At 31.9% G+C, this 23502-nt stretch overlaps 2 protein-coding genes across 2 annotated transcripts; one reads left to right on the plus strand and one right to left on the minus strand.

Annotated features, from left to right (window-relative positions):
* The first annotated feature begins 1410 nt into the window (after positions 1-1410).
* Positions 1411-8829, plus strand: LOC143083194 (sperm axonemal maintenance protein CFAP97D1-like). Its single transcript, XM_076259441.1, has 6 exons — positions 1411-1612; positions 3127-3197; positions 3804-3925; positions 6585-6708; positions 7604-7723; positions 8645-8829. The coding sequence occupies exons 1-6, from the start codon at positions 1507-1509 to the stop codon at positions 8738-8740; spliced, it is 639 nt and encodes a 212-aa protein (XP_076115556.1). The 5' UTR covers positions 1411-1506; the 3' UTR covers positions 8741-8829.
* Positions 8830-10079: 1250 nt separating this feature from the next.
* On the minus strand, positions 10080-17326 carry LOC143081737 (dorsal root ganglia homeobox protein-like). The gene is made up of 5 exons (XM_076257464.1): positions 17065-17326; positions 12473-12598; positions 11592-11752; positions 11220-11375; positions 10080-10546 (listed from the first exon to the last, which is right to left on the minus strand). Exons 1-5 carry the CDS (start codon positions 17198-17200, stop codon positions 10313-10315), a joined length of 813 nt encoding a protein of 270 aa, XP_076113579.1. The 5' UTR covers positions 17201-17326; the 3' UTR covers positions 10080-10312.
* Between the last annotated feature and the right edge of the window lie 6176 nt (positions 17327-23502).

The following is a 23502-nucleotide window of genomic DNA, read 5'->3' on the forward strand; positions in this document are numbered from 1 at the left end:
GGAATTGTTACAATATTGTCATATCCGTAAAGTATTATTATTCTTTTAGATGTATTTGTTTTAAGGTTGCACAAAAACCGACATTTTTCGCAGTTTCCGTTAAAAAAAATATATTATTTCTTTTTGGGGAAAAAAATGCTTGCGTTTTATAGAAGGGTTTTAAAGGAAATATACATCTGCATTATATATTATTTTAATGCACAGGCAAACTTGCCACAGATGGTTCTCATGCATATGATGATATATTAAAGTGATATAGCACCATTGGTTATGATCCCTACCACTTTATTAACTGATGTTATTAGGCATGATGGTCTTTTTCTTAATTTAAGCATTTTTGTCCCTCGCGCCACACAATGCGGGGACATAGAAATACTGTGCGCCCTTTCGTCCATCCGTTCAGTTTTGTTAGTGCTCTCACGTGGACATTTCTTTCCAGAATTTTATAAAACTTGCACTTTAGGTTAATATCAGCAATTTCTCGGACAAGCTCTTAAATGGGTCCTGATTACCTTTCTCCAAAGAGTTATGACCTTGGACTATATAACCTTTGATAGATGAAATATGTGCCAGGGACATATTTCAGGGAACTCTGTTTTTTTTATTTAGTTTTTTAATTATTAGATCAGTTGTGGCAAGTTTGTTTGTGTATAAAATTAAAATATTTCCATAATGCATATGCCAACAACTGTCCTCGAGATTCCAAATCTTTGTATCATTAAAATGCATACCCACAATAACAAAACATTCTGAAAATAAAAACAGAACTTGCGAGGTTTGTGCCATATGACAAGCTTTAAGGATAATGATTGCATGAGTAAATTATGTAATGTAGTACTTTTAAAACTCTTTTCCCCCATCTCGATCAGAGTATTGTATGCTTGTACCAATAACCAATTGCTAAAAGGATCAAAATCAGTCTAGATTTGATAGAAGTAAAGATATTTACTTGTGTAAATGTGTTCCTCAAGTTAAAAAAAATCGCATTATAACTGCCGCGCCATGTTTCGTTTAACTCTAAGAAGGGCGTTAATCATTCACAATACATCATGTATTGCATTTGATTGATATTTAGGGGAAGACCCATTTATTTTCTGGTACGGGGCTCTTGTGTTCATACCACTCTTTAGCCTTTCCCCTATAGTTGAAACTGCATGTTTATACACTTTCTTGTAATGCAAAATATGCAAATCAAAGAAAATGTTTACGTGGTGATAATTTAATTTGTAAAACTGAGATATTTTGTAAAATAATTACATATTTTTCTACAAAATTATAGATTTTTCATAGAATATAGATAAACTCTTGTGACGTTAACATGCGTCAAATTTCATACTGTACATTTGAGAAACTGAGAAAACTCTCAGAATGACGGGAAAAGAATTTCATATTTCTGCGCCAAAAGCTATGTAAACGTCACAATGTTTGACGTCTTTACCTTGTTTTCATTTTGTTTCGGGTTTGTTGCATTTTGTTTTGTTTTTATGTTTGTTTTTATGTTGATTTATGATGCACCGTGCTTACCAGCCCCTCACGCCTGCTAATAATATTTATTTGAGAAAAAGATGGGACCAAAGTCATTACGACGCCCACAGAAAGAAGGTTTTTGCAGGTGAGTTGTAACACCGCCATTTTGGTTTATATTTTATTGTATTTTCGTGCCCTCTTTTATTACAGGATTATTCTATTGCGATATTTTCAATGATTAAACTGGCTAAATATTTGACTTCTTACATGCTCTATAGAATATGTCATGGATTCTTTGACAGCAGATGCTGTTGTCGAAGTTAGCGTAGAACTGTCTCTCTTTTATGTTAAAATTATTCGATCTGCAGCCATTGTCTTTGAACTTTTCAGTGTAACTAACGATCAATGTAATCATAGAATTATTTTTTGGTAAAACGTAGTCGGTGGTTTATGATTCACATATTGAAAAAGCCACTTTAAAAACAATTTGGTCGTCACCAAGAATTGTATCACAAATAACTATGCACTAGAGTTTTTGTAGTGACACTATCGTCCATTAGTGCCGCGCCAGTGATTTAATCTGGTTTCCATGAAGAACATTAGATTTGACACTTCATAAGTTTCTGGATTATAACCTGTTTGACTCAAGAGATGCTTGAGTTATCAATTGAGAAGCTTTTTGGGGGTTTATTTTCAAGAACTATCCCACAAAGTGTATACTCATCAAACTATAGGCTTCAAAAAAATATTCAAAAGAAACACGTATCTTGTGCATGAATTTAGAATTGTATTGCAATAAAAACTTATCAAACTACATCTGATTATCGAAAAACAAAATGCATATGAAACTTTCAAACTTCCAGAGACATAGTGAATTAAAAATGAAAATACAAGTTTTCGTTCAGTTAATTGATCGTAAATAAAACCCGAAAAGTAAAAGTAACGTTGATGTTCTGCAACTTCGTGTTTGATTTGTCCGGCTAACTGTTGCTTCCAGCGGCACTGTCGAGTATTATGAAGACGATCGAAACGCGCGTCTTGCGTTCACAGCTCTTGTATCTTTGATGAGTTTATAAAATAAAGTGAACTGTCAGTTAACTGCGAATACCCTCAGATCTGTTCCTAGTGTCGTTTTGCTGGTGGGATGTACAATTATCCGGCCAAGTCCACTTGTATTTTTGTCCATCTGATGAGTTAAGCATTTTTTAACTGATTTTTATAGTTCGTTCTTATGTTGTACTGTTATACCACTGTCCCAGGTAAAGGGGAGAGTTGGGATCCCGCTAACATGTTTAACCTCACCACATTTTCTATGTATGTGCCTGTCCAAAGTCAGGAGCCTGTAATTCAGTGGGTGTTGTTTCATATTTGTTTTTCGTTCATTTTTTTATATAAATAAGGCCGTTAGTTTTCTCGTTTGAATTGTTTTACATAGTCATTTCGGGGCCTTTTATAACTGACTATACGGTATGGGCTTTGCTCATTGTTGAAGGCCGTATGGTGACCTTTAGTTGTTTATATCTGTGTCATTTTGGTCTCTTGTGAAGAGTTGTCTCATTGGCAATCATACCACATCTTCTACTTTTTTTTAACATTAACTGATAGTTCCAAAGATCCACCGTCTATACCATAAGATTGATTATTTATAATCTTTTTCAGCAAAGCCGGTGGTCGACAACAAGCCACCTACGACCTACATGCACCTTCATATAAAACTTAAGAAACTCCAGGTAAGATTGTCAGAGAGACTAACTGAAGTAGAACAAGTTTGGAATGTAACAAAAGAGAGGCAAGTATTGCGCATGACAAAAATGGACAATTGTGTAAAGAATTAAAAACGATAGCGTTTTATACATTAATATACTTTTTGTAACTATGATGGTCTGACTGAAGGAGGTGGGGTAGTTCTTTTTTCTATTTTCCTTATCATTTTGCTCTTTCTGTATATTTTAACTCATTATCATTTATATTTCATATTTAAGCACTCCATTATAAAATTCAAAATGGAAATGGGGAAATGGGGTTGTGTCAACTATTTTGTTTAAAATAGATTTGTTCCATTTTTTCTCTATTTCAGTATTTGTGTTTTACTCTATTTTCTGTTGCATTTGTCAATTATGGATTTCCCTCAACCATTATCACTCATTTTTGGCTATTGTTCGTGGACTAATGTTTTTCCATCCCTTCAGTGTCCTGTCGTATAACTAGGTTTTATGCTACAATAAGCACCACATTTGAATCTAACTGAGGTCGAGACAAAATGTTTTTTCGATTAGATTGTCTCCCCTTCTTTGGTCACCAATATCACAGGACGTTTAAGAGCGATATATTTTCAGATGGAAGAGGAAAGACTCACCACAGTGGAAAGGGATAACCGAATTCTGCTCCAAAAAATGGCGTACATAATGAAGTACGGAGGAAGTGTAGATAATATGAAACACGATTATAAGAAAAAAAGGTATTTATAGCATTTTCTAACCAGAAACACGTCTATATATATGGAACGGATATGTTGGATCCAATTATGGTTTTATCAACTGATTTCCGTATAAAATATTACACCTGCTATCCGTGACAATGTTGTAATACAGGCAAACAGTTCGATGCAACTCTTAATTTCATGGTTGTAACAAACAAATGTGATTATTAAAATTGAAGCTTGTAAGTGCTTTAAATATACTAAATGTGTTTAGGTTGACGCTTTTACGTCCCAATAAAATCCTTAAACTGAGACGCATTCAGTTCTGAAAGAAAAAAGAAAATTATTAGTACAAGTCCAAAATGTAAATAAATTCCATGCTTCACTTTGCTCCGTTCTGTTTTCCTGTCGATCTTGTAAGATTTGCAACGCTCAAAACTATAAATGTTGGTGTCACTCGTCTAAATGAATGCTTCGGGTACATAAAAAAAATCTTTTTTGATTATGCAAGTTAATAAGAATTTGAAAAAAAAGGCTTTTCGTTTGGCTATCCTATAACGAAATTACAACGATTTCCATAATGAAAGAGCTATGGAAGGGAACTGTCGTTTTGTAGTATATAGTATGAAATTCAAAACAGTGTGGCTGTGGCCATTGATTGACACATTAAATTAATCCATTGACTGGGACAATTTACGTGAACGTTTGTCTGTAACGACCACTGTTCACGACGTACCTACGATAGACATTTAAACGCCTTTAATTATAAAGTAATTCTAAAAAATAATCAGGAATAACCTTTATGTTTTGATTTATATAATTTGTATAAATCAAAACATCGTGTTATTTCTGATTAATTTTTTCGAATTACTTTATTGAGGTGTTGAGAACCTTTGGTGACCCCATAGTTTAAGTGTCTTTAAAAAGTACATAGTGATCAGTGGTCGTTACATACAAACGTTCACCTAAATTGTCCCAGTCAATGGATGAATTTAATGTGTCAATCAATGGCCACAGCCACACTGTTTTGAATTTCATTCTAAATAACACGTAGCTTAGAGAGTGATAGAGCAGATTGTAACACCGCCTGAGAAAACATTGTCAACCACGGCGAAGCCAAGGTTGACAATGTTTTTTGAGGGGTACCAATCTGCTTTATCACCCTCTCAGCTAGGTGTTATTTAATTTATTATACTGAATGTCCTATCATTAATGTCTTTTACAGATTAATGTTAAAAGTAATTTCTCTAATTTTTGTGCTATTTTCACATTTCCTGACCGGTGTGAGAAAAATATTTCTCCTCACTAGTGAAAAATCTGTTCTCGGCAAATGATTAGTCGAAATTTGATTATGACGTCAAAATGTTTTGTTTTCTTTTCAATTTTCCTATTGTGACGTCATGAAAAAAGGCGACCTTGCCTGATGACGTTGCATATAAAGAGCACAATTTTCTGAAAATCTTTGAAAAAGAACGATAAAAAGCATTAGAGAAACAGATTCCGACACTATAACTCGTGTATTACGATATTTCTCCACTCTCGACAGTTAAATTTTATTATTTAAAGGGCTCGGCAAGCCTCGCGCTTTAAATAATAAAATTTAACTGTCTCGAGTGGAGAAATATCGTAATACACTTGTTGCAGTGTAAGAATCTATATTTCTATGACGTCACAAACATTACAACGTTACGGGTAATAGAAAACAAGAACTATCTTTACTGAAAAAGATATCCGACGTATTTAAATTTGAGTATAATATGTTTAAAACTATCATTTCGATAACCTTCAGAAGCACAAAGATACCCTTTAAATAACGTTTTCTCTGTTTGTGTTCAGTATTCTCGGTCCTCGTATCTTTCTGTTTACATTCACCAAAACCCCGCGGAAATCTCACATGCGTAGGTGCGTTCTAAAAGTCATGTACGTTCGTACAACAAAGTTTACATTAAAAATTATATAATTGTCCCGAATAAATAGCTGTCACGGATGCAAAGACCTATTGGAGAAACAATTATTTTAATAAAAATATAAATCTTTGTAAGATCTAGTTCAAATATTTATAGTTTTTCACTTGCTTTCCATCACGATATAATTAACGAGACTTTTTTTTCAAACACAACCAAATCACCCACCATGACAGCATTTTGTCCAATCATGGAAAGGATTTTCGAGCATGCGTATTCTGTTGCCATAGTTAAGCGTCCTTAAGTTCAAAGGGCACATACCGAAACTATACCGACTACAGTACGTCGGAGAAAAAACACAAAAGTGAAGCAAGATGTTTTTTTAATTCATTTTTTAGTCAAATGATAAAATCTGAGCCAAAACGTAGAACTTAAGCATTGTATTTTTAAATTACTTGATGTAAACTCAATTCATTGTCATTTTAAATTATCGACTTTTGATTGGTCTAGACGAGAGGGTAACATTAAAAGAAATTGTCACCCTCTCAATCATGTGATAGAGTAAATTAACACCCTCGTATTAGCCAAACAAATATTGCATTTTAACGTGAAGTATAATGAAAATAATTACCAGAAAAAATCAAGTCGTAAAATCCTAGCTGCAAATTAATTTAAGCCAAAAGCAGAAGTTTATTTAATTCTTATCCACACGAGCACATTAGACGAGTTTCGGATTTGACGTTATATTCAAAATCTCTCACTCAATCACTTACTACATTTTAATTTTATTTTAGTTTGAATAAGACAAAAAGACAGAGAGAACTACTAAGAATAACACATGAAAATCTGGCAATTTTAAAACGAATTACAGCAAAGGAACCGCATCTGAATCACTTGCGATGGATACATGAAAATCAGGTTAGTTTATATATAACCACAGGTGAGAAACAAATGTAGATCGTCAAAAAATATACTTAAGATAATCAAATTTACTATTTTGGAACATATGTACAATGTATGCATAATAATTTTTGTATGTGCAATTTGGAAGTTGTTTTCTTTGAAAGATATTTTTAGAAATGAATGTAGACCGTAAAAAATTGTACAAAAATTATTTTATTTATTATTTTTGAAAACATAAATGTATAATATTCTTTCAACGTGAAATTCAACTTTTTTTTTCTTTTTTGTATGATTTTCTGACAACATTGATTTCTAAAACTAGGAGTATCATTTTTGTGCAGTTATTCGTCCCCATAAAACAAAACAAAACGATGAAGCATAAGTGAATAGGTGATGTTTCTTCACTTTTCGCCCCATATATACGATTTTGCTGGAGTAATTTTTTACTTTGATTCGACACAAAAAATGCAACGCGTTTAAAGAGCCGCCTGTGTATAGGGTAAGATGGACCATTTTATCTCATGTCATATGCATGGCATTAACTGTCTGTCCCAAGTCTGGAACTTTTCATTGAATGGGTATCGTTGGTTGACTGTCTGTTTGTCATAAATCCGACGAATATTTTTTTTTTACATTTTGCATATCGGGGCATATTATAGCTGAATATGCGGTATATGTTTTGTTCATTGTTGAAGGCTTTATACGGATATCCCACTCAGCTATAGGTCCATGTAGATCAATCGGCTTGCAAATGATTGAAATTTGATCACAAAAAGTCAATAGGATAGAAAGAGAACGGGAAATCAATAGTTTCAATGCACTTCCCTTTTTAGTAGGAAAAATTGTGATGATTATTTTGTTCATAAAAATTACTTTGTTATTTTTTTTTATTCTAATGTTTACTTTTTAGATAAATCAACAATATCTTAATAATATCGCCAAATTCCCACACAAATGGAGACAGGAACAAAGTCATTACAAATTATATCAACTTCAACAACTGGCTGCGAATGAACGCATCAGACAACAAGTAAGTTGAGATTGACATTTTGAATTTTTTAAAACCCAAACCTGATTGGTCGATAATTTCCTCCAATAACTACATGATGTACGATAGAAAGACAGCTTGATATGATCGGTTTGAATTTCAATGATCTGTGAATTTTGAATGTTCACATTAGGAAGGTAACACTATGATTTGATTGGATTGTTGGTTGCTTAACGTCCAGTCGCAAATATTTTATGCATGTTCAGGCCAAGAAAAAATTATCCAAAAATACAATAGGTACTGGTAGGTCAGATAATAAAGGCCGTCTGTGATAAAAGTCGGGAAATTTAGACTGCAACTAGAAAATTAGGGTAAATTAGATAGGAATGGATATTTGGCCTTGCAACAGGCCACATACGAACCCCTAGAAGAGCTGATGCAGGGGTTCGTAACATACAGAAAGCATGGTATTCTCTCTGAAAACGAGCCATCGGATTTAACGTCTTAATTCATTCTGATGGAACGTGACTGCGTACTTCAACAGCCGAACAGACAGTCATAATAATGTTAAAGCCAGTTTAGATAAAATATTGCAAAAAATTTTCATGAAAAGTTTTGAATTGAAGGATCGTTAACCTACGATGTACTTATCAATTGCTATGAAACTGAATCAACAATAACGTTATTTCCAATATAATATTTTAGTATTTACGGTAAGGGAAGAATCCGCGTTTTTTATTTCAATAATTACTAAAATTTGCGAAAATTTACCAAAATTGCAGTTTTCAGCCATCTTTAAGTTTTTGAATAATATGATCTGAACATTGTCCTATTTCAACAAAATTAATTCATACTAAACTTGCTCCGAACTAAATCTTACAACTCAATTTGAAAACAATAATCTTCCGCGCCACATTTATGTCATATACATATTTCAAATCAACACAATGTATCGTTTTGCAGGTCGAGACCAGTCAACAACAGAATACTGCCGAATCAGCGTTAACCACGTTACTAAACCAGAGAGGAAGCCTCGTTCCGAAAAGTCCACATAGATAAACATATAAACATCATAAATCAACATTAAAGTATCGTTACGAAGAATTCAGTTACTTTTTTATTATTAAATTTGTTATGGAAAGAAAATTGTTGTTTATTTGAGCACCCTCCGAAGTACTGTTAGTCGTAGATGCGGAATATGTTGTATATGCAAAGTCAGATACTGATTTAACTGTGTTCAAAACATGAATCAAGAAGAAGTCCGCTAGAGTCGGTACCATATCAACTATTGTTATTTGGTTACTGGTCGCATCGTGGACAAAGGAGTAGGTCCGGTAAAGACCGATTTTGGCCTCAAATTTCAGGTTCATCTTACGAAAGATTTTGACCACTTTTTAAACACTTAACTGTCTATTTCATTTGAATCAATTAATTTATTTGAAAGATTTTAACTGATTTAGTCATTAAAAACAACCCGATTCAAGCTCAAATATGAAAAATCTACCAAATATGCCGAAAAATGTCACTTTTCAGATGATTTTTGTCAAAAATGAAAGTGGCCGCATCCGTGTTCATCCTCAACCTTTATATATGTTATGTATTATCATAAAATACAACTTACATTTCAATATTAAGGATGAACACGAATGCGGCCACTTTCGTTTCACACGAAAACTGTCTAAAATTTAACTAAAATGCTAGAATTGTGAAGATTTCAGTAATTTAGCACGACTTAATGGTGCTAGTACCCGATATATGTGCCTAGTATTGTCAAAAACAGCCCATATTTATGTAGCAGAAGCATTCTACTGTCCAATAAATAACTAAAAGTTTACATTTTAACAATTTTGTAAAACTGCTATATTTTGGGGCCAAAAAGGGGTCTTACTGGACCTACTCCTTTCAAATAAGTCAGTAATCTAAATGTAATATAGAGAATAAAAATAAGAATGGAAATGAGAAATGTGTCAAAGAGACATCACCCGACAAAAGAGCAAACAACAGCCGAAGTCCATCAATAGGTCTGCAATGCAACGATAAACTTCCGCGTGCTTCAGCTGGCCCTTAAACAAAAATGCATACGAATGCAGTGACAATAGAACTCCGAAATAAACACAAGAAACTAAGATTAAAAATCATACAAGACCAACAAAAGCCAGAAGCTACTGACATAAGACAGGCGCAAAATGAGGCGGGGATAAAAGTGTTTTTTTTTAGATATTCACCCTCCCCCTATACCTCTAGCAAACGTAGAAAAAACAAACACACAACAATACGCATAGTAAAAATTAGTTTTAAAGAAGTCCGAGTCCGATGTCAGAATAGGTAACAAAAGTAACTAAACAAAATAGTGAACAATTCATACACAATATAACCGACATTTTAAATTAAAAATACAAATAAAGAAAATATTTATTTTATATATTCATATACAAGTTATTTCACAAAAGTAATATCACAGTTAGCTTCGACGAACCACAACTAGGATTGTATGCAAATATGTTCAGATATGCACTTAGATGATTTAAAAAAATCATCTTCAATAATCCCGCGTATTGAGTTTCATTCATATCTTACTTATACACAAATTGGGGCCAAATCTGAATCAGAAAAAAAAACCCCAGAAAGTTCTCATTTATATTGAAACATCATTTCCATTGCAGCCTCGTGTTCTCGTGCTTTCAGTCGAAGAGCAGCAATGCTTCCCGATCGTTTGGGTTCACCCGGTGCATGACAACCTGTGTAAAACGGAAACGGCGCCAAACCATAAAATGGAAATGAAGGGAATATTGGCATTGACGACGTTGATAAATTCAGTGGCATATCTTGTTCATCGTCGCTTTTGCCATCTACCTTTCTATTAACCTGAAAAAAAGTATGTGAAAGGTTCAGCAATTGGGAGATAAACACACACGTACACACAAACACGCACATTTTAAATACCGGCGCGACTATTCTAAATAAAGTCATATAATCCAATACAAGTATATTGGCCTTGGCGCTCTATACAATGAAGGAAACTGTTGAATCCTTCACTGGAAGATTTAACACTTTTGCTGATGTTCCGGTCTTCAACTAGCGTCAAATTGAGAATGGAAATGGGGAATATGTCAAAGAGAAATAACCCGACCAAAATGCAGAAAATAGCTAAAGGCCATCAATTGGTCTTCAATGCAGCGAGAGAATCCTTCCCTCGGAAGTGGTACTCTGTTGGCCCATGAAAAAAAATGTGTAATAGTTCAGTGAAACGGACATCATATTAAACTCCGAAGACGAATAAGCATATAAATGAACTAAATTATAAAAAAAAACCAACAATACTAACAAAGGTCAGAGGTTCCTGATTTGGGCCATGCGCAACAATGCGTGTATCCGAAAATATAGAAAATGACGATTACATGTACAGAGTCAAAGACGTGAAGTATAAGTTCTCCTTTCGAAGCCTTTTCTTTAAATATGTTTTTTTCCCCCGGTTATTTTAGTTATCAATGAAAGTAAACTACAACGTAGATAGTGTCCTCTCTATATATAAGTATACCTGTGCTTGATCTAAGCCTAGTGCCAGCTCATCCTGTCTAGGAATACTTGACTTTGGTGCCGGAACATAATTCGTTTCAGTAAGCCCCTGTAGACCTCCAAAATTACCAAGTTTTTCATACTTTCTCCATTTTGCTCTTCTGTTTTGAAACCAAATCTGCATAGAATAAAAAGAATCGCAAATATTATTAATCTTCTTTATTTTCATTTAGACAGATGTATAAGTGTACAATAATTAACGTTCAAATGAGATTTTGATATATGTCATTCCCCTTACATATTGGAATGATTTTTACTTTTACAGAAGAAATGGTAAATATAATTGCCAAAATTGCCTGTGAATTTTCTGATAATTCAAAGTTTAAAAACATACCTGAACACGTGCTTCAGGTAAACCTGTCTTTTGTGAAAGTTCTTCTCGGGTGTTGACGTCTGGGTAATGAGTTACTCGGAAAACATCTTCTAATGTTTGTAGCTGGTCAGCACTAAATGTTGTCCTTATACGTCGTTTCTTGTAACTGTTATCATTCATATCTGAAACCATAGAAAATTAAGGGATTTAATTTCTTCAATTTATTGATGAATAATATAATTAATGCAAACATTTTCGGGTGAAAGATTTGCAAATACTCCGTCTACGATATTTGAAGTTTTGTTTTAGTACAATAAAATTTTGAAAATAAGACATTGCTGATACTTTTCTCAGGTCAAAATAAAGCAGTAAATAAAGTTTATCATAAAACACGTTATTACACTGACAAGACACGTTATTGTCTTACCCGTGTTTGACTTGAAAATGCTCCAACTTTGAATTTAATTTTGCTTGTCAACTGTTTTGATTTGAGCGCCGTTGATGAGTCTCGTGTACACGAAACACGCGTCTGACTTACCAAATTATAAGCATGGTATCTTTGATGAGATTTTACTAACTTCTGATTGAAAATATTATTGTTGTGCAGACGAACGTCCCGGCAAATATCTTCATAAAGAATAATAACAATAAAAAGTGAAATCTCAAAAATACTAAACTCCGAGGAAAATTCAAAACACAAAGTCTCTAATCATATGACAAAATCTAAAGCTTTAAGCTAAAACAAATCAAACAAATGGACAACTGTCATAACCCTGACTTGGTACAGGCATTTACTTATGTAGAAAATGGTGGATTAAACCTGGTTTTATAGCTAGCTAAACCTCTCACTTTTAAAAATAAATAAAAACATTTTTATATAGTAAAAAAGTTAGATATTTTACCATTATATAAATCACTGTCTCTGTTTAATCCATTGTCAGAACCATGTATGTCACTCCAGTTTATTTCCTCTTCGCTGCTTTCCTGGTCATTTCCGGACGTCCTTGATACTGGCGACAGGCCACGACCTATAATTACCAAAACAGGAATCATTAATTATACATAATATATGTATATGTATGTACTTAAATAGTACCACGGTTAAATCTAATTTCATGGAGTTTAGTTCAAAAGTTTGAATCTGATCCCTTTGAAACAATAGTTGCTGAAGCTGAAGAGTTGGTTAAACCTTAAAAATATACTCAAACCCCAAAAAGTTATCAAAGTTCAGCATGGAGAAAAGGGTGAGGGTCCATTTGATTCTATTGAAACTTACTGTTATAAAATATACTTTGGTTTTGATCATCACTGACAAGACATGTATGTATTGCCGAAATGCGCATCCGTGGTGTAGTAAAATAGGTCGTGAGCGTATGCATTTTTATCCAAATTTATCAACTATTATTGATTAATAACGATAAGTGATTATACTTCTGTAATGTTGCATGTATCTTAATGCAATGAAGAATGACATCGTAACAAGACATTTGTATTTCTTGGAAGTATTCAATAATAAAAAAAGATTATGAATTCACACAAACAGTTCAAACGGCATCTATAATTCGCTTTCTTTCTGATCATTTGTGTATTTTCTAGTCGAAAAAGAGAAGTGCGTAGACTCTGCATCTACATATGGCTGTAAAAACATGACGTGTTGTAGGTGTGCTAAAACTAACTCTTTTTTGCAAAATATGAAACACATAAATACTATTTGAGGTTTTTTTTCTAATCAATCATTGCACTCGCATGCCATGCGATTACCGTGATCATTTAACCTATTACCCTAAACAATTTACCTTTTACAAAACAAACAATATCCGCTTAGAAAATATTATTTGTAATTTATAGCGGCTATTATGGTCACCCTTATCGATATTATCTCCTGGTTTTCTTTGAGATAAAATTCATTTAATATCTTCATAATTTACATGGTTTTATTCTTTAATTGGTTCTGTAAACGATCGTCTGCAAATCGCCATAATGGCCGTTTCAAGTGTTAATCGGAAGACGTTGCTTAGATCATCTAAAGGGCTCTTTTTCATCATGGTCTTTGATGGTTTAAACATTATAAAACTAAAACTTCATTTATTGCAATTATTCTAGATAAGATAAAATATTGCGTCCAATATGAATGGACTAATATACCTTTTAAAAAGATATGGCTCCGAAAGGTGCAAGGTTCGAACCCATTTACGGCCAGGTGTGAAGTTGATATTGTCCGATTTCTTGTCACGAAACTTTTATTTAGTGTTTAGGGAATGTGTCTGGTGTGGTTTTGGTCCAAAATTATAGAAAACACCTTTATAATTACTTTTAACAAATGCAAACGAAGATATTTTGGATTTACGTGTAATCCGAAATAAATTTAAAAAATGTTTTTCGTCCATATTCTTCAATTGGTTTTAACTGATAACCGTTGATCAAACAACAATCAACGAAACAACCAAAGTGACAAATTGTATAAAATTGAATAAAAGAAAATAAAAAAAATAACTGCATTAAATCTTCTATCATATCCGTGTCTGCAATTTTATCTGCAGATCTTGAAAATGTTTGCGTAATGGCTGAAATATTTGTACATGACGATTTGCAAACAATTGTATTTAAGCAATATCTTTCATAATCGTTAATCGCAATTTAATAGATTTTAAATAAATATGCCACGTGTAAATATTATATTGCATGCAAACAACGAGAGATAGATATCACAAGACCGTGATGATATTGTAAGATTTTTTGGGCTATACTGGAAATTCTTTAAAAGGAACTTAGTCAGTGGTTGTATGTTATTTCAGTTATTTTGAAAAGTTGCCGTCTAATAAGTGGTCTTTGGTTAACGTTTCTTTTGAATAAATACATTCACAAATCTTATAGACTCATGTCGATATAATGATTAACACAGACAAATGGTTATTGTATGTTGCCCTCAAGATGCTTTCTGTTGATTTTGTACTTGGGTTGCTGTCTCAATGACATATACCACAACCCGTGTCTTCTATAACTAGCATGCAAGAATACATTTCAAGTTAAGAGTCCTCAGAAATCATTTTGAGAAAATCTCATGAATATAGTCTAAAATATATTAAATCTCAGTGATTTTTTGAAACCTCTAAAATTGTGGTTCTTTTTACCCTTGGTTCATTGAGAGGATAATTTATTATATTTTGAAGGTGTCCTTTGAATAATTCAATATTTCATCTTTTCGACCAGACAGATAACATAAATTGCAGATAAAAATATTTTTATATCATAATAATAAATTACAGTTTAAAATTTCTGCTCATCATTCTAGGTCAAGTACAGGAAATCGAGAGCCATAATTTTACGTAAAATTATTGCAAGTGTTTTAAACATTACATCACGAAATGAAATATTGGTAATTCTTATATTAACTTCAAACTCTTCAGGTTTTATCATGGCAATAAACAGATCCAAGCGATATTTGAGACGATTATATTTTATAATTCGTATTTATACCCTTAAACACCGAGGCAATTTATAACACTGTATTGCTTTTGAATGAGTTAAAGAGAATTAAATGCTAATAAAACATTATGCAGCGCACATTTTCGTTATTTGAAAACGTGAAAAATATCAGGTGGTACAACAAAAATTCGTTATTCAAAATTGACGTATTTCCATTGCCCTGTACATGTATTTATGACGTATTTTCCTTTAATTTAAAGCTGACAAAAATGTCTATAAACAGTGCCACTATACTAAGACAAACTCAAATAAATACGGGTTATAACACCTGATTTTCAACCTGGACCATTTTCAAAATATCACAGCCAAATATGTGTTAAAAAATAAACTGCTGACAATATTGTGAATTATAACAGCCTAATAATAAAATGGTTAAATACCGCAATTTTGACAGATTTTTGCAAATTTTGATCATTTATCTAAAAAAAAAATGTACAAGAAGGGCATCGTAGACCAAAATCACAATTGTATTGAATGTAAACCTATGTATTAAAGTTCAGTTTGGTTAGTGACTTCCTCAGGGGCGGATGCAGGAATTTTCGAAAGGGGGGGGGGGGGGTGCTAAGGGGTGCTAACCCAGGGCAAAGGGGGGGTGCAAAACATATGTCCCGATACAAATGCATTGATCGGCAAAAATAAAGGGGGGTGCGCACCCCCGGAACCCCCCCCCCCCCCCCTTGGATCCGCCACTGTTCCTCCAATGTATAAAATTTACAATGTGTGTAAATTTAGCACTTTTAAAATCAAAAAGCATGTAGCAGCAACATTTAATGCTGAATGAAATATTCCAAAACAGTTTTAAGTAAATAATAAAGACTTATGAATATCATTCAATTTCCTAAAGGATTTGACATATTTAATATTTGGATCCAGTAGGTGCAACAAAATCGGGGATGTTACCCCTACAAGAATCTATACTTCATTGTATCTACTAGGTCATAATTTTGTATGTATATTTAACGTTAGCCGCATGGTAAAAATAAACTGTATGTGATATTGTAAGATGCATACAGAAGGAACGTTGTCTACGTTCTATCGTGCATGAAGTTTAAAATAATTATGCTGAAGCCGAAAATGTCACGATCTCCAAACATTGGCATCGTGAGTCAGAGATTCATCTGGCAGGGCATTCATGAAGGAATATCTACGCAAAAGATCGAATGGTGCAATGAACGTTTTTTTCTTAAATGAAAGATACCAAATAATTTATGACAAAAAAACTTGCAGAAAATTTTTTAAAATGGTTTTTATCTGTTTATGAAATACATTAATATACAATCATGCTTAAATTTGGGAAATTATTTTCTAGTTCATTCGAAAGTCGGAAATATAAATAAGTAACAATGATTAGTTTTTTCTTGTTTGACCAAGGGCTGTTTTGCATTTTTGCAGACTTAATTCGGGAAAAAAATCGAAAAAAAAGACTGGGCCAATATCTAATATGCATTAGCTCTGAAAGAAAGTAATGTTCGTATGCTCTGTTTTCGTATATTGATGGAAATAAACGGCAATTTTTTTAAAGCATTTTCGTTAAAAATTTAAAAAAAAAACACCCAAACTTTTATAGCTTCCAGTTGTATAAGACTTCACGAGCATTTTTGAAGATAATGTAGCAATTTTCCCTTGTATATACATTTACCCATGACTTTTTTTTTCATAAATAATAAAACCAAAAACAAGAAAGTGTTTTCACGCAAAAAAATAAAATATAAAGCATTAAATGTTTAATATGAAAAACATATAAAAATAGGAATACTATAACGAAGCCTATTATGTTATTGAAACATATATAAAGTAAAATTGAAAATGGAAATGAGGAATGTGTCAAAGAGACAACAACCTGACAAAGGAGTAAAAAAAACCAGCTGAAGGCCACCAATTGGTCTTGAACACAGCGAAAACAATCCGCATCCGAAGGCGTGCTTCAGCTCACTCTTAAACAAAAATTAGTACTAGTTCAGTGATAATGGAGGCCATACTAAACTAAACTAAAATATAAAGTGCCTACCTAAAACATCATCTGAAACTCCACCATCGTCTTCTGAAGGCTTCCTTAGAATAGAATCTATCGAATGTTTAGTAACAAACTTTTTACACATTTCTGGAGAACTGCTTGAAGATTCGTCTGAACTCATTTTTAACATCGTTCAATCACAAAATGTTTGGTTTAGGTTATATTTAAAAATCAGATTTCTTTAAAAAGTAATTTTCTTTGATTTATAAGACCATAAGATCAAACCAAATTGGTACAAAGACCCTCTAATCCATTAGTAGCATTTTCAGAAGAATTTTCTCAATAAATATTACCGTTGTTTACACAAATTTGCGACATAAGTCATAAATTTTCAATTGTACAGTTATACTGTTTCGTTTGCTGCTCTCGGAGTGGCCAGAATTTGAAGTGTTTATTTATTCAAATTGGCCTTATTGCGAGATACCTGTGTGCTTCTGTGATTTCTAAAGTTATCTAGAGAAAGGTGGGAAAATCCCGAAGATACAAAGATGACATATCATTTTATATATATGAAATGCTGTTAAATTTTTTGATTATAGTAACGCTTACAATTCAGCATACTAGTATTTATTTCGAATCATGACTTTTTTCTTCATTTCCGTTGTTGTGTTGGTGTCTCATGGGATTCTAATATAGTTTTTCCATCTTTTTGACAGTGAAAAAAAACCCATCAAAATTAAGTACCTAAAGAAAACAAATATATATTTTCCAAATCTATATATATAATTTGATATAATTTCTTTGATAATTTGTTTTTTTTTAAATTTATTTAAAGATTTGAATGGACACAGAAATCATTATCTATTCCAATAAAAACAATATTCAAAGATCTAATTGAATTGGTTACCTTTAAGAATAAGTTTATTTAGACATTTTATTTCAAGGTCAGTTTAGGAATGAAATGATCTTTCAAATCTTTATAAGTGTTAAATAGACTTATTACTATTGCTTAACACTATATGTACTATTCAATCATTGCATCTTTTGTTGTTGTTGTTGTTGTTGTTGGGGGGGTGGGGGGGACTAAACATGAATTCCTTCATAGTATGGAGCAGGACTACACTGACTTTTTATAGCATATTTATTACTTATATACATTTATTTTAGGCATTGCTGAAGCGCATGTTTTCCTGTACTGCTAATATGAAACTGCTGTATGGAATCTGATATTTTTATAACAGGAATATGTCCATAGTACACGGATGCCCCACCCGCACCAAAAACTTTACCTGAAGCGGGACAGACGCGCGGACGGACGGACGGACGAACGAATGAACGGACGAACGGACGCACAGACCAGAAAACAAAATATATGTATGGGACATATAACCGATATCATATTGTAGAAATCACTGTAGTATTAAGAAGACTTGTCGAACTCTCGCTAAATGCGGGAATTTTTCTTGCTTTAATTACATTGCTTGAGTGTTTATGTATTTTACAAGTCTTATAGAAAGAAAGGATTTTAAAATTCTATTTTTACTGCATGCGATAAAGGTTAAGATTACAAAATGTAGAAACGACCAGTGCACAAGTTCAAATTTCAATGCATGTTCCAAGTAAGATACCTCGTTTGCCGTTGTCTTTTTCTGTTATCAATATTAAATCTTTATTCCTCGCTGTTAAATTAGTTCTAAGATTTGGGGCTATTTAAAGCTTGAAATATTTCATATACTTTGGATGAAGATTGTATCTTCATTTGTATGTGCCGTTGTGTTTTGCCTTCTTATTGTTGTCTTATAGACATGAACCGTGTATTTAACTCGTTGGTAGTATTGGTTAGGTTTGAAGGTCATAATTTCATTGATGCGCACTTTGAATTAGTATTAATATTCTACATTAGTGATTTTGTTGTTGTTGATTTTTCTAAGTCTCAGCCTTCTCATACATTAGAAAAATATAAGTTTTGTTATAGCATATAATGTACCTATTTTTGGGTAATATTTCAAATAAGGAAGTAAGGGTAATTTTCAAAATGTATCTTAGAAAAACTACAGGCAATATCTTTTCATGAAAATTTACCTATCAACGTTCTTATGACGTCAAAATAAATTTCAATATTTCACCCAATTCAATGATAACTGGTCAAGCTCAATTGGAAATTCTAAATGTAGAGCAGGAAATATACAGCTTGTATGGGCAAACAAGAAGATCTTTTAACACTATGTTTGTTATAAAAATAACCTATTAGAATTGAACAAAACTAGTATGTCAAACTATGCGCTCTTTTTTTCCATGCGCCTATGTGTGATCGAAATCTAAAATAATTTGTCAACGGTTTCCAAATGTTTGAGGCCATACAGAGCCTAACTATATGTGTATTTGAATAATAATATTATTCCATCGTTTTTATTTTATATATATCGAAGCACAGTACCTGCTGATATGGTGTTCTTTCTATATTTCATTTTATTTAAGGGTCTTACTATGTTACAAGTTGTCATCTTTTGGTATGTCCCCCTTACCACATAATATTAATGTTTTCTTTTCGTATACGAATTTGATAACACATAAATTAATCTTTATTTAAAGTAGGTTTTTTTTTTATTTATACAATCAAAACATAGAACATGAGCTCTTTTATTAAGAGCTCTTTATATACATATAATAACATACCAGGATTAGTCTTTAAATAACAACATATATAAAGTATTTTAGCATTCTTAATCGTATGGAAAAATAGTGATGACAATGTATAGTAGTAAGGAGGTGTTGTACCATTATCATTTGATAACTTACTATCCGGTAGAGACCAAAAGGACAATGAGGTAAATAAAGGCAACAGTAGTATACCGCTGTTCAAAAATCGTAAATCTATAGACAAAAAACAAAATCGGGAAAACAAACTAAAACTGAGGGAAACGATTTAAATATAAAAGGAGAACAACGACACAACATTCAAATGTAACACACACAGCAACGGACTAAGCATTAGACAAAATCCGATGAGAATAACCAATATAACATCAAAACCAAATACATGAATTTGGGATAGAAAAGTACCGCGACACGTCTTATAGGTAACAAACTGTAGGTTACAATGTATAGTAGAAAGGGGGTGTTGTACTATTGCCTTTGATAACTAACTATCCGGTAGATACACAGACAATGAGGTAACCAACTGCAGTTAACCACACATGGGTTTAATAAAGAAACAAAACCTATACCTATTTACAAAGCTAGGGAAAGCCTAATTGTTTTCCATAAAATTACATGTAAATAATAATAAAAATACTGCTAATAATTTAAACACTACAATTTAAAAAAGAACAGATCCCTTCCTTGAAAAAATACGGGCGTATGACATTTGCGACTATTTTTGAAATTTTCATTATTTCATTTGCGCCGATTTTATATCTACATGTCCTAATTGCATTTACAGTTTATCTAGCCATACATATCAGAAGGTCAGTGCATCTGATTGCGAGAAAGGTATATTTATTTTTGCTACACACCTCAATCTTGAATGTCTTTGCAAATATATGTCTGCAATATTTATAGATGGAACTTTCAAATGCTGTCTAAAATACTCAAGTTTATCAGTTATATACTTTACACGGATGTCAAAATGGAAACGAATATGAAGTACTTCTATTTTACGCCCTCTTACCGGCGAAAATTATTGAACAGTGTTATGAAGTGATGTGAGAAATAATTTGCAATATCTGCCATCAAAAAACACTTTTCCCTGTGGCCGAGGTTTTGCATATTGACTTTGAACAAGCAATGCATAACGTGGCATTGGTAAATGATTGACAATTCATAATATTTGTACAACTGGCTAACGGAATAGGATTATAATGACAAATGAAAATTAACATTCAACTGTAACCTGTAATTTATCTGTAAAAAATCGGCGCAAATGAAAACAAAAATCGGCGCAAATAAAAGAAAAAATCGGCGCAAATTAAATGCAGATCGGCGCAAATGCAAAATGCCGAAAAATACACATTAAATAAAAGCAGAATGGCTTCTCCTCGGTTGACAATGTTTTCTCCGGGTAACAATCTGTTCAATCACCCTTTCAAGTACTAGTATATGTTATTTATACAATAGTGAAAATTTCAAAAGAACAATTTTTATGAGTTTAATACTTCGCGTTATTAATAAAAATGTATTCTTTAAAATCTAAATTAAATTTAATACCATTTAATTTACAATTTGAATAAAATGCCTTGCATTGTGTTTGATTTTAATTAAAAGTAGCGATCAAAATTTTTATGATTTACATTAGAAAATACAAATGACTTTTTGAATAGTTATTGATTATTAAATGATTATACTGAAAAATATAATTATCTTTTTAAAACATTATTTTCAATGTATTAAAAGTACCGTAGGTTCGTTTCTTGTGCAATTCTGATAAATTTATAGTTGAATTTTATGGTTGTCAAAGAGTTATATGATTTATAAGAAAAAAGATTTATCGAATTCTAATTTGAAATTTATTTAGGATTCATGGCAATAAAAATCTCTAAGACACGATTCGTGACTGTTACAGTGAAGTTAAGGGTCAAGATTTAACGGCGACGAGCGAATTTAAAAGTCTTAAAAAGTTATTCATCGCTTAATAAGTTGCTTATCGCTATATATATGTTTAAAGTATACTTAAGCCATGGTTATATATATGCCACCAATGAAATGGTTATCAATGACATTAGAAATGATAAACTGATCAATTCTCCAAATCAGCATAGATATACACACTTGTGTAATCTTGATAAGACACTTGACGGTTGCCAATAAGTGATCATTTGTTTCGTTTTATCACTAATTCGGAGTAATTTAACGGGTTTATTTTCCAAATAAATACCAATTATTATTTATGATTTCGTGGATGACATTTTAAATCTACCTACATTATACAAATTATATAAAACAAATGGTCTTTAAAATTGGTAATGTGAACATAAATATCTCATTACTATTAAAAGTCAAAGGTTAAACTAAAAATCTTAGAGAAAAATAAGTGGCATGACGTACTTAATACAGAAGAGATAATTAACAAAAAATAAAAAAAGGCTTGTAATATTTGTTTTATTATTTTATGATATCTTGTGGAAATTTCTTTTAAATTATCTTGTGAAGGACAATAGGATGCTTTTTAATTTTTTTTTTATTTCTTTTTTTATTGTTCTACCAATTTATCATACTAATTCAAAAGCCAAGGTTATTCTTTCCATTCGCAGGTAAAATAGACGATTTGATGTTCTAGATTTACATTTAAATGAGAATCGACCAAAAAAAAAGCACACATTATTTAGTCTAATTGTGAAGCTTTATAAAGATAATCATATTTCTTTTCTTTTCTATCTATTTAAGACTATCATTTCCCGGAAAAGATTAAACTAGCTATATCTAAACGATTAAACTAGATGTATCGTCAGTGGTTTAAATAGATTGATCCAATAGTTTTTACTTTCTGAGTAACTTGAAATGCCAATTATATCATTTTTTTCCTTTTTGTTTTCTCCTGCTACACTTTCAAAAATATTTATTAATTTTACCAGAATTTCATAAAGAATATATTAAAAAAATGTGTTAATAACTTGAATGCATATGAAACAAAGATGGCATATGTGGCTGTAAAAATTTCCTAGAAATAAACAAAGTCAAAGATCCTTTTTGATAGAACAACAATGAGTTCATTGTGTTTAATTTATATAAGTTGAGTATTGCAAAAAAAAACATTTTCTATTTATACAGAAAAAAAAATCTAGGCAATCGGACGTATCGAATATAAGATTCAGATCAATATGACCAAGACGGTTTTATTTGGGGAAAAATAATCTTAAAGAAATCACAAAAAAAATCTGGTCAGCATTTTTGAAGTAATGTACTCTATGGTACATCCATGTGAAATCTTTTGTAAACATGTGAAAAAAAAACAAAAGTCAAACATTCGTTGTTTCTACGTGTTAGTTTTCTAAAACAGCAATATATTTATTAACGAACAGTGCATTTGAAACATGCAACGAAAGTCTATATTGAAATTGAAAACGGAAAGATTTAAGAATATTGTTTCAAAACATATTAAGATTTCAATCCTTTTGTTGATTTGTTTATTGTTAGATTATTCTCATGAATATACAAATGAATCATTTTCTAATTCAGTTTGAAACATTTAGTTAAACATATGACCATACCTGTAGTTTAGTTGTTTAAATATAAAGCTTTTCCGATCTTTAAGAAAAAGGATAAAATCTTATCCTGATATAAAAAAAAAAGAGAAATGTGTTTATCATTGTATAGATTGACAATTTGACGAAACAAATGTGTATTTTGTCTGTCAATTATCAAATGATTGTCAAAAAAAAATCACAAAAATACTGAACTTTGAGGAAAATTCAAAACGGAAAGTACCTAATCAAATGGCAAAATGAAAGGATAAAACACATTAAACGAATGGACAACACCTGTCGTATTCCTGAT

This window comes from Mytilus galloprovincialis, chromosome 7, assembly GCF_965363235.1.
Source record: "Mytilus galloprovincialis chromosome 7, xbMytGall1.hap1.1, whole genome shotgun sequence".
NCBI classification, from domain to species: domain Eukaryota; kingdom Metazoa; phylum Mollusca; class Bivalvia; order Mytilida; family Mytilidae; genus Mytilus; species Mytilus galloprovincialis.